The sequence below is a fragment of the Neoarius graeffei genome, chromosome 22 (genome assembly GCF_027579695.1).
Source record: "Neoarius graeffei isolate fNeoGra1 chromosome 22, fNeoGra1.pri, whole genome shotgun sequence".
Lineage (NCBI taxonomy): Eukaryota > Metazoa > Chordata > Actinopteri > Siluriformes > Ariidae > Neoarius > Neoarius graeffei.
In genome coordinates this window covers 24,325,110-24,337,940 of record NC_083590.1, presented here as the reverse complement: position 1 = coordinate 24,337,940, position 12,831 = coordinate 24,325,110, and the positions used below count along the sequence as shown (strand labels likewise).

General features: G+C 41.9%; 1 protein-coding gene across 1 annotated transcript in view; it reads left to right on the top strand.

The window, feature by feature from the left end:
* Positions 1–12,831, top strand: part of vars2 (valyl-tRNA synthetase 2, mitochondrial) — a 64,670-nt gene that overhangs the window by 13,559 nt on the left and 38,280 nt on the right. Inside the window, 7 exon segments of the mRNA XM_060904674.1 lie at positions 240–361; positions 5,161–5,227; positions 5,829–5,926; positions 7,638–7,719; positions 10,844–10,963; positions 11,177–11,285; positions 11,369–11,457. Of these exon segments, the coding sequence (XP_060760657.1) occupies positions 240–361; positions 5,161–5,227; positions 5,829–5,926; positions 7,638–7,719; positions 10,844–10,963; positions 11,177–11,285; positions 11,369–11,457 (687 nt within the window).

Here is a 12,831-nt window from a genome sequence, read left to right as displayed (position 1 = left end):
TCACAGATATGTCATATTGGATCATTTCCCTCAATAAATAAATGACCAAGTATAATATTTTTGTCTCATTTGTTTAACTGGGTTCTCTTTATCTACTTTTAGGACTCGGGTGAAAATCTGATGATGTTTTAGGTCATATTTATGCAGAAATATAGAAAATTCTAAAGGGTTCACACACTTTCAAGCACCACTGTAGATAAAATATATAATATTTTGCATCTTTTCTTGACTTTTCCTAGAGTGAGATGCCACAAGCTGTGGATAAATATTTCTCCCTGTGTATCCCTCCACCGAATGTGACGGGCACGCTGCACCTCGGCCACGCTCTGACAGTGGCAATTGAGGACGCTTTGGCTCGCTGGTGAATACTGGGTTATGTCCATCTGATTTCTGTTATACTACATCAAACTTCCTTCAAGTGCCATTTCATGTGATTTATGAACAAACAACACGTGATGATCCGTTTATAGGTTTATTTCATGATGGTGAAGAGACAAAGTAGTTCCTGTTGTGAGTTAGATTTAGCAGCAATAAACAGTCACTCCATCAACAGCCTCTCTTTTGAAATGAATAAGAAGAAAAAAAAAGCTTGTCGTATTACCAAGAAGCTCAAAATCCCATCAGAGGGAACCGACTGACTGGAACACTGGAGACTCCTTCCACACTGTCAGAAATGGGGTACAGTAGGAGTTCATTTCTGTCCCCCAAGCTACAATCTACACTAATGTTTAGCCCTTATGGCTCATTATTGGACCTCAAGGTAACTGTGTACTTTTTTAGGTTCAAAAAGGTACATACAGTGCCTTGCAAAAGTATTCATCCCCCTTGGTGTTTGCCCTGTTTTGTCACATTACAAGCTGGAATTAAAATGGATTTTTGGAGGGTTAGCACCATTTGATTTCCACAACATGCCTACAACTTTAAAGGTGTTTTTTTTTTTACCTTGACACAAACAATTAGATTTCTGTTTTTTTTTTTCATCTCGAGTGTGTATAGGTATTCACCCCCAAAGTAGAGCCACCTTTTGCTGCAATTACAGCTGCAAGTCTCTTGGGGTATATCTATATTAGCTTAGCACATCCAGCCAGTGGGATTTTTGCCCATTCCTCAAGGCAGAACTGCTCCAACTCCTTCAAGTTGCGTTGGTGTACAGCAACCTTCAAGTTACGCCACAGATTCTCAACTGGATTGCGGTGTGGGCTTTGACTAGGCCATTCCAAGACATTTAAATGTTTCCCTTTAAACCATTCCAGTGTAGCTTTAGCAGTATGTTTAGGGTCATTGTCCTGCTAGACCGTGAACTTTTGTCCCAGTCTCAAACCTCTGACTGACTCAAACAGGTTTTTCTCCAGAATTGCCCTGTATTTAGTGCCATCCATCTTTCCTTCAGTCCTGACCAGCTTTCCTGTCCCTGCAGATGAAAAACATCCCCACAGCATGATGCTGCCACCACCATGCTTCACTGTACGAATGGTGTTCTCAGGGTGTTGGGTTTGCGCTACACATGGCGTTTCCCATGATGGCCAAAAAGATCCATTTTTAGTCTCATTTGACCAGAGAATCTTCTTCCATTTGTTTGGGAAGTTTGCCACATGCTGTTGGGCAAACTCCAAACGTGATTTTTTAAGCAATGACTTTTTTCTGGCCACTCTTCCATAAAGCCCCGCCCACTCTGTGGAGTATATGGCTTAAAGTGTTCCTATGGACAGATACTCCCATCTCCGCTGTGGATCTTTGCAGCTCCTTCAGCGTTATCATTGGTGTCTTTGTTGCATCTCTGATTAATGCCCTCCTTGCCCGGTCTGCGAGTTTTGGTGGGCGGGGCCTTCTCTTGTCAGGTTTGTAGTGGTGCCATTTTCTTTTCATTGTGCTATACTGGATTTAATGGTGCTCCCTGGGATATTCAAAGTTTGGGATATTTTTTATAACCCAACCCTGATCTGTACTTCTCCACAACTTTGTCTCTGACCTGTTTGGAGGCTCCTTGGTTCTCATGTCACTTGCTAAGTAGTGTTGCAGAGTCAGGGTCCTTCCAGAACAGGTTGATTTATACAGACATCATGTGACAGATCATGTGACACTTTGACTGCACACAGGCGGATCTTAATCAACTAATTATGTGACTGATGAAGTGAATTGGTTGGACCAGCTCTTATTTAGGGGTTTCGTAATACGAGGGGGGCGCGAATACTTATGCACACTCCAGATTTCTGTGGGGGGTTTTTTCATCTTAATTATTGTTTGTGTCACAATAAAAAAAAAAAACATGCACCTTTAAAGTGGTAGGCATGTTGTGTGATTCAAATGGTGCAAACCCTCCAAAACAGGACAAACACCAAGGGGGATGAATACTTTTGCAAGGCACTGTATATGTTCCCAAGCAGTATATAGAGTACAAATGAGTACCTTAGAGGGTACTGATCCACTGACAAGCCATTGTACCCCTCAAGGTACAGTAATGAACTTTATTTTCTGAGAGTGCATGTTAAATCTTAAAACGCAGTCATCTCCTTGATGAAAGCGTCACCATATCAATAATCCTATGCTTTTCTTTGTTAAATAACGTGTTTTTTAATCTGATTTTCATCACCTCTTTACTCCACCAGACGAATACCTGTGAATGTCTTGCTACTATAGAAACGATAACGAATGAAAACGAGTAGCCTACATTATTATACAAGAGACCTGTGCGGGTCTGAGCTCAGCCTTTGTCTGATTGGGAGATAGACGTTACAATAGCCCGCTCAGAAATACATCGATGCCAGGATTCGAACCGACGTTGCAAAATCTTTTCCTTTCCTGGAGAGCGCTCTAGACTGTTTGGCAACAGAGGATTACATCATGAACTGAGGTTATGTAACGTTGCACTTACAGAGTCAGTATGCAGTGGTGCCACATCATGACTGTGGAATCGCTACCTGACGCTGGCACGCCAATGACCATCTTACATTCTTAAAGCAGATACGCAGAACCTTTATTTTTAAATAAATTTCTGAGTGGATAGTATTGCCATCCTTGATTCTTGTATGCTGCATAAATTGGAATAAAAAATATATATATTTGAGAGTTAAAATCGACCGCAAAGTTGGCATTGGAGCTGCCCTGCTGAGCCAGCCAGCCCTGAGTGCGTGATGTCACTGCGGTAACCGGTTTTAAGACCGAGGCCCTTGACAGCTATAGACCAAAGTCATATAAATAAAAATTTATGGTGAAAGTAAGAAATACCGTTACCGACTCGCTCAGCTAAGACTGATTTGACTTTATTGATTGTTGGTTGACTCTCATTAAAACAGGATGGGTGTTATAACTTATGCAACATACATGTACATGCATGCATTTTCACTGATAAAACGTAAAAGGCTAATTAAATAATCAGATGAACTGAGACAATCACATTCTGAAGCAAATTAAATAATCTCATACCGCTAACTTAAACACACAATACAAGTTACATGTATTAATCTAAATGCAGGTAAACAACGTGTTTGTTGTTTTTTATCCAAATGAGAGTCGGAGCGTAACCCGTCTGTGTTCTCACTTCTTGAAGGCCGATCTTGTGGCCGATTGTTTTGAAACAATCTGACTTTCAGTTGTTTGTTCATTCGCTTCTTCCACGTAAGGGTGAGATGGCAGCAATTTCCAGTTTAGAAATCAAACGGCTGCTCCACTTATTCTCTATTTTGTCCATGCGGAGTACTCCGCCATTACTGCTCGGCTCAGGCAATTACTAAAACCCGGGACCGAACAGGACGTCACCGGTTTTAGCAACAACTGTGGGGAGGTCACTGCCTGAGCGATATGTCCCGTCCCGTCCTGGGTTTTAGCAACAACCGTGGGGAGGTCACTGCCTGAGCGATATGTCACGTCCCGTTCCATCCCAGGTTTTAGCAACAACCCTCGGCTCACACTCTGGGAGGACTGGTGCAACTGAACTTTGCTTTTTAAATAAATAAAATAAATACTTTTCTTGTAGTTTTCTTTTTCTTTAATTATTGATACTACGTCCTCTTTCAATACGGGCTTATAGCCAACGCTCCTCAACAGATCAGAGGTCTTGTACGAGTCTTCAGTAAAATGTGCAGAGCAGAGGAGAGACCACTTTGTAGGCGCCCAATGTGCCCGTGAACTTCTCGCAAAACGTGTCCAAGTCTTTGCAGTTTGAACATTCTTGGGCCATGAATGCAACGTAAATCCGCCTTCTGTTGTGTTGCTGCACTGCCAGCAACACATCTCCATGGCATGGCGATAAATTAGCTCAAAATGGAGGATTGGAGTTGCAGTCAGCTCTGTGTTTTAGTATAGCGGAAATGTCGATGAGACCGATAGACTTTCTGTTGTGACGTTACAGACGTCAAGGTCATTCACTCAGACCGCTACCTATATAAATCACTGTAATTGTAAAAATTACTATATTAGATTTATTGTTGGGGCGGCACGGTGGTGTAGTGGTTAGCGCTGTCGCCTCACAGCAAGAAGGTCCGGGTTCGAGCCCCGTGGCCAGCGAGGGCCTTTCTGTGCAGAGTTTGCATGTTCTCCCCGTGTCCGCGTGGGTTTCCTCTGGGTGCTCCGGTTTCCCCCACAGTCCAAAAACATGCAGGTTAGGTTAACTGGTGACTCTAAATTGAGCGTAGGTGTGAATGTGAGTGTGAATGGTTGTCTGTGTCTATGTGTCAGCCCTGTGATGACCTGGCGACTTGTCCAGGGTGTACCCCGCCTTTCGCCCGTAGTCAGCTGGGATAGGCTCCAGCTCGCCTGTGGCCCTGTAGAACAGGATAAAGCAGCTACAGATAATGAGATGAGTTGAGATTTATTGTTAACGCTTAAAACTATTCCTGTGCCATTCTTGAGGTCTCGAGGCATTTATAAACGAAAGTGAGGCCACGGCTCTGCGTATACGCTTTAAACGCACTCGAACTCTGTTAAACACGTACAGGCTAAAAGCTGAGCCAAAAACTGGGATTATTTGAGTTACAGAAGGCAGGTTATGTTCACCGCTGTCCCACTGTAAAAAATTAACCAATCAACACCTTTCTGACTAATCGTGTACGAGACTTCAGTAGTGCTGTGGTGTAAAATGTGCTGTAAATAAAGGGTAGTTTCGGATCATTAAAGCATCAAAGACATCTGATGTACAGTAATCTCCTCCTCATGCTTCTTTAGGCGGCGAATGCAAGGCTACAGAGTGCTGTGGGTGCCGGGCTGTGATCACGCTGGGATCGCAACACAGGTATCTTCCTTCAGAGCTTGTCTCATATATACACTCACACTCACCGGCCGCTTTAATAGGAACTTGTTCTCGGCTGAGAGGAGTGGAACCCAATGTGTTCTTCTGCTGTTGCATGCTTTTCTGCTCACCACGGTTGTAAAGAGTTGCTGAGAGTTACTATATCCTTCCTGGCAAAAAAAAAGCTCAAACCAATCTGGCCATTTTCCTCTGACCTCTCTTATCGACAAGGCATTTCCACCAACACTCAATGTTTTTTGTTTTTCGCACCATTCTGTGCAAAGACAGTTGTGTGTGAAAACCCCAGGAGATCAGCAGTTTCTGAAATACTCAAACCATGGGGCTCAAACCAACACCCATGCCATAGTGAAAGAAAGTCACACTTTGTGATCACAATTTTTCCCATTCTGATGTTTGAACGTTGTGAACATTAACTGAAGCTCTTGATTCGTATCATGCATCGTGCTGCTGTCAAGGGATCGGCCGATTAGAGAACCGCATAAAACAGCAGGTGGATGTCTAGGCGTTTGTAATAAAGTGGCCGGTGAGTGTTTTGTATCGTCGATTTAACTCAGTAAAGAATGATTTTGTGTGTTTCTGTCAGTCTGTGGTTGAGAGGAGGCTGTTCCAGGAGCAGGGAAAGCGGCGGCAGGACTACGGTCGAGAGGAATTCCTGCAAGAGGTGTGGAGATGGAAAAACGAGTGAGTCTCACAGTGTGTTCCTTAGAGTAGATGTTTACATTATGTACAGTGGTGCTTGAAAGTTTGTGAACCCTTTAGAATTTTCTATATTTCTGCATAAATATGACCTAAAACATCATCAGATTTTTACACAAGTCCTAAAAGTAGATAAAGAGAACCCAGTTAAACAAATGAGACAAAAATATTATACTTGGTCATTTATTTATTGAGGAAAACGATCCAATATTACATATCTGTGAGTTTGCTTTCAGTATCTGGTGTGACCCCCTTGTGCAGCAATAACTGCAACTAAACATTTGCGGTAACTGTTGATCAGTCCTGTACACCGGCTTGGAGGAATTTTAGCCTGTTTCTCCGTACAGAACAGCTTCAACTCTGGGATGTTGGTGGGTTTCCTCACATGAACTGCTCGCTTCAGGTCCTTCCACAACATTTCCATTGGATTAAGGTCAGGACTTTGACTTGGCCATTCCAAAACATTAACTTTATTCTTCTTTAACCATTCTTTGGTAGAACGACTTGTGTGCTTAGGGTCGTTGTCTTGCTGCATGACCCACCTTCTCTTGAGATTCAGTTCATGGACAGATGTCCTGACATTTTCCTTTAGAATTTGCTGGTATAATTCAGAATTCATTGTTCCATCAATTATGGCAAGCCGTCCTGGCCCAGATGCAGCAAAACAGGCCCAAACCATGATACTACCACCACCATGTTTCACAGATGGGATAAGGTTCTTATGCTGGAATGCAGTGTTTTCCTTTCTCCAAACATAACGCTTCTCATTTCAACCAAAAAGTTCTATTTTGGTCTCATCCGTCCACAAAACATTTTTCTAATAGCCTTCTGGCTTGTCCACGTGATCTTTAACAAACTGCAGATGAGCAGCAATGTTCTTTTTGGAGAGCAGTGGCTTTCTCCTTGCAACCCTCTCATGCACACCATTGTTGTTCAGTGTTCTCCTGATGGTGGACTCATGAACATTAACATTAGCCAATGTGAGAGAGGCCTTCAGTTGCTTAGAAGTTACCCTGGGGTCCTTTGTGACCTCGCCAACTATTACACGCCTTGCTCTTGGAGTGATCTTTGTTGGTGGACCACTCCTGGGGAGGGTAACAATGGTCTTGAATTTCCTCCATTTGTACACAATCTGTCTGACTGTGGATTGGTGGAGTCCAAACTCTTTAGAGATGGTTTTGTAACCTTTTCCAGCCTGATGAGCATCAACAACGCTTTTTCTGAGGTCCTCAGAAATCTCCTTTGTTTGTGCCATGATACACTTCCACAAACATGTGTTGTGAAGATCAGACTTTGATAGATCCCTGTTCTTTAAATAAAACAGGGTGCCCACTCACACCTGATTGTCATCCCATTGATTGAAAACACCTGACTCTAATTTCACCTTCAAATTAACTGCTAATCCTAGAGGTTCACATACTTTTGCCACTCACAGATATGTCATATTGGATAATTTTCCTCAATAAATAAATGAGCAAGTATAATATTTTTGTCTCATTTGTTTAACTGGGTTCTCTTTATCTACTTTTAGGACTTGTGTGAAAATCTGATGATGTTTTAGGTCATATTTATGCAGAAATATAGAAAATTCTAAAGGGTTCGCAAACTTTCAAGCACCACTGTACTGTGTTTGTGCATAGATTTACTTTTTAGTGCAAGACACAAGAGTTTTCCGTGGGTCGTTTTTGTGTTTCAGGAAAGGAGATGAGATTTATCGACAGTTAAAGAAACTCGGAGCTTCACTGGACTGGAGCAGGGCTTGTTTCACCATGGACACGGTAACACACGACATGACATGACACATGCCTCTCGTACCTCGCCGAGACCTGGTGCTCAAATTTCCTAGAATCTGATTGGTTCAGAAGCATACATGTCAACCTATACGGAATGTCCGTATTTTATACGGATTTGATTCAATAAACGTAGTATACAGGCATACAAATAAAGTTATACGGATTCTTTAAAAAAACTTCAATATTTATTTAGAGCTATAATCAATTCCCACGATGATAAAAGAGCGCATAACATTTACAAACGTACTGCACACCACAGAAAGCACAAACAGCCAGTAAAGAGTCTTATGAAATCGCGTGTTATCTTGTGGTAGCGAGACTTCGTTCCACTTTTGATCATGCGCACACCGCATTGCGAGAATCCCGACAACCGGGAAGTAACATTTTGTTTGAAAAGCGTATTTCCACCTGAGCGACTTTCACTAGCGACTGAAAAGATTCTGAATGGGCACTCCGGCAAGATCAACACAGACACTTGCTGTGACATGCAGCCTCGTGAGGTATTGGTGCACAGTGCTAAAAAAGCTGTCATGGAGTACAATTCAGAACATTAGAGTGACACTTTGTGTTTTTGTCGAACAGTGGAGCTTTGTATTCATTCTGAAGGTTCATTGTTATTAATATTGAATAAAAAGTAAATGGGATATATCATTGTTAATTATCATTCAAATTTTAGGTAAATTATTTTAATTTGCATCTTATACGGATTTTATAAGGGAAATACGGATTTTGGAGGTTGGTTACACAGGTTTGATTGACCAAAGGTTGACATGTATGCAGAAGGTGTCGATTAATTTTCTATAACAGCAGTTCTGACTGTAGTTCCGACTGCACGTCAAATCGCAGGTTTATTATTCATTATTAATACGCTTGGTCTAAAACATTTTCATTTCTATCGCAACAAATCGTTCACAGGGACCTGTATGGTGTTACGTTTTATTCCTTTTATATAGACTTCTATGAGTTCGTATAATGAATAAGCACATTTAAGAATTGTAAACATGTTAGTCTTCTCGGTCAGTGTCCAAACAGGACACAGTTTTATCTCTGTTGATAATCATATTGGATTTTGATTGATGGAATTATTTTTGGAAATGAGCACAATGTGAAGATTAAGGACGACTAGGAGGTTCCGATGGTGTGTTGTTGTTTTTTTTCAAGGCCAAAAGCTATTCCACTGTAAGAGCGCTTTAAAATTAGTCATCTTGTTGATAAGTACTACAGAGAGAGAGAGAAAGAGTGTTCCTTGTAATGCTCGCTTTACCATTTAGCTAGCTGTGATCTGACATTGTGCTTACATTGTGGACACTCATGGACAATCTCGTCATGTGTTTCTGTCACTTTTGGCCTTGTTGCGATATTTCTAAGGACATTATTAACACTTTCTTGCCTTTCAGGACGAAGTATTGTCTCTATACGAAGTATTGATCATATATACCAGTCAGCCATAACATTAAACACACTGACAGGTGAAGAACATTGATTATCTCATTACAGTGGTACTTGTCAATCAAGAGGTGGGATATATTAGGCAGCAAAAGGAGAACAGTCAGTTTTTGAAGTTGATGTGTTGGAAGCGTAAGGATCTGAGTGACTTTGACAAATTGTGATGGTGAGATGACTGGGTCTGAGTATCTCCAAAATGGTACATCTTGTGGGGTGTTCCTGGTGTGCACTGGTTAGTACCGAACAAAAGTGGTCCAAGCAAGGACAACCGGTGAACCTGCAACAGGGTCATTGTGGCACGAAGGCTTGCCCATACGGTCCAATCCCACAAAGGAGCTACTATAGCACAAACTGCTGAACAAGTTAATTCTGACACCTTTCTGTCACCAGTTGTCCTTCCTTGGACCACTTTTGTTCAGTACTAACCACTGTACACCAGGAACATCCCACAAGATGTGCCATTTTGGAGATGTTCGGACCCAGTCATCTCGCCATCACAATGTGGCCCTTGTCAAAGTCGCTCAGATCCTTACACTCGCCCATTTTTCCTGCTTCCAACACATCAACTTCGAGAACTGACTGTTCTCCTTTTGCTGCCTAATACATCCCACCTCTTGATTGACCGATGCCATTGGAATGAGATAATCAACGTTATTCACTTCTTCACCTGTCAGTGGTCATAATATTATGGCTGATCGGTGTATATTATACACACTATACATAGGCTACGACTACATCTAATTTAATAGTTTTTAATGCTGCTTTGTCCTGCACACACCTACTATTTATTTTACCACCTCTTGGACTCTTGCTCACATCTTGTGACTGCACATATCCCACTGCCTACGGCAAGCATCTGCACTTTATCTATATATCTCACTTCCTGAATATATTCTGCATATTTTGTATATCCTGTATATTGCATTTGTCAATAATCTCTTTCCCCGTCTTTCCTCTTCTCCTTCCCGCTTATACACTACCGTTCAAAAGTTTGGGGTCACTTTGAAATGTCCTTATTTTTGAAAGAAAAGCACTGTTCTTTTCAATGAAGATCACTTTAAACTAATCAGAAATCCACTCTATACATTGCTAATGTGGTAAATGACTATTCTAGCTGCAAATGTGTGGTTTTTGGTGCAATATCTCCATAGGTGTATAGAGGCCCATTTCCAGCAACTCTCACTCCAGTGTTCTAATGGTACAATGTGTTTGCTCATTGCCTCAGAAGGCTAATGGATGATTAGAAAACCCTTGTACAATCATGTTAGCACAGCTGAAAACAGTTGAGCTCTTTAGAGAAGCTATAAAACTGACCTTCCTTTGAGCAGATTGAGTTTCTGGAGCATCACATTTGTGGGGTCGATTAAATGCTCAAAATGGCCAGAAAAGTGTCTTGACTATATTTTCTATTCATTTTACAACTTATGGTGGGAAATAAAAGTGTGACTTTTCATGGAAAACACAAAATTGTCTGGGTGACCCCAAACTTTTGAATGTTAGTGTATTGTATGAGTTTTAATTTTTTTTTTTTGCACAGCTGTATAGCACCTGAGCCTCACAACAAGCATTTCAGTGTCTAGCCGTCCCTGACGTTTTGTCCACGCGACGCTCTGTGCACTGTGATGCTTTTCAGTCATTTTTGATCCCTTTATTTGTCCTGCAGAATTTCAGTAATGCCGTGACGGAGGCTTTTGTGAGGATGTGTGATTCAGGGCTGATCTATCGCTCTGAAAGCCTGGTCAACTGGAGCTGCGCGTTAGAGTCGGCCATCTCCGATATCGAGGTACAAAAAAGAAAATGAACAAGTAGAAGTAAAATTTCTTTTCTATAGAAGACACAAAGGTTGTATATGGTATCAAACGTTAAAGCACATCGTCTTATAGATTATCTGATATCAAATAATGCATGACATCGTTTATCCACGTTTTAAAAGTCGGAGGGAATTTTTCCTTCCACTGAAGCTGAAGCCTGATGTACGTGATGTCCCTGTGTGTAGGTCGACTCGAAGCAGTTATCAGGCCGGACTCTTCTGTCTGTTCCTGGCTACCAGCGAAAAGTCGAATTTGGGACCATGGTTACGTTCGCCTACCCGATAGAGGGACAGAGTGAGCGTTTTATATTCACTTTCTGGAGTTCAGATTCATTTTGCAGTTGGTCCTGAGTTTCTTGCTTTTGTTGTCTTTGTTAGAAGGAGAGGTTTCTGTATCGACCACTCGTCCTGAGACCATGCTGGGGGACGTGGCCATCGCTGTGCATTCTGACGATCCTCGATACCAAGTATACACACTTTTATATATCGACAGGACTGTGCAAAAGTCTTAGGCACATGTAAAGAAATGCTGTCGACAAAAAATGTCTTACTACTGTAAACAGTAAGCCATAATAAATGAAACAAAGTCAGTATTTGGTATCAGACGACCCTTCGCTTTAAAAAAAACAATAGCAGTCTGAGGTACAGTGAGTGCAGTTTTATGCGGAAATGATCTGTAGGTTTTACTGAGCATCTTCCAGAACCAGCCACAGTTCTTCTGGACACTTTGACTGTCACACTCGCTTCTTCATTTTGCACCAAAACCCAGCAGCCTTCATTATGTTTTCTTTTTTAATCTGAAACGTGCGCTCTTATGGAATACACTGCTCAGATACAGTGGGGCAAAAAAGTATTTAGTCAGCCACCAATTGTGCAAGTTCTCCCACTTAAAAAGATGAGAGAGGCCTGTAATTTTCATCATAGGCACACTTCAACTATGAGAGACAAAATGGGGGGAAAGAATCCAGGAAATCACATTGTAGGATTTTTAATGAATTAATTGGTAAATTCCTCGGTAAAATAAGTATTTGGTCACCTACAAACAAGCAAGATTTCTGGCTCTCACAGACCTGTAACAACTTCTTTAAGAGGCTCCTCTGTCCTCCACTCGTTACCTGTATTAATGGCACCTGTTTGAACTCATTATCAGTATAAAAGACACCTGTCCACAACCTCAAACAGTCACACTCCAAACTCCACTATGGCCAAGACCAAAGAGCTGTCAAAGGACACCAGAAACAAAATTGTAGACCTGCACCAGGCTGGGAAGACTGAATCTGCAATAGGTAAGCAGCTTGGTGTGAAGAAATCAACTGTGGGAGCAATTATTAGAAAATGGAAGACATACAAAACCACTGATAATCTCCCTCGATCTGGGGCTCCACGCAAGATCTCACCCCGTGGGGTCAAAATGATCACAAGAACGGTGAGCAAAAATCCCAGAACCACACGGGGGGACCTAGTGAATGACCTGCAGAGAGCTGGAACCAAAGTAACAAAGGCTACCATCAGTAACACACTACGCCACCAGGGACTCAAATCCTGCAGTGCCAGACGTGTCCCGCTGCTTAAGCCAGTACATGTCCAGGCCCATCTGAAGTTTGCTAGAGAGCATTTGGATGATCCAGAAGAGGATTGGGAGAATGTCATATGGTCAGATGAAACCAAAATAGAACTTTTTGGTAAAAACTCAACTTGTCGTGTTTGGAGGAGAAAGAATGCTGAGTTGCATCCAAAGAACACCATACCTACTGTGAAGCATGGGGGTGGAAACATCATGCTTTGGGGCTGTTTTTCTGCAAAGGGACCAGGACGACTGATCCGTGTAAAGGAAAGAATGA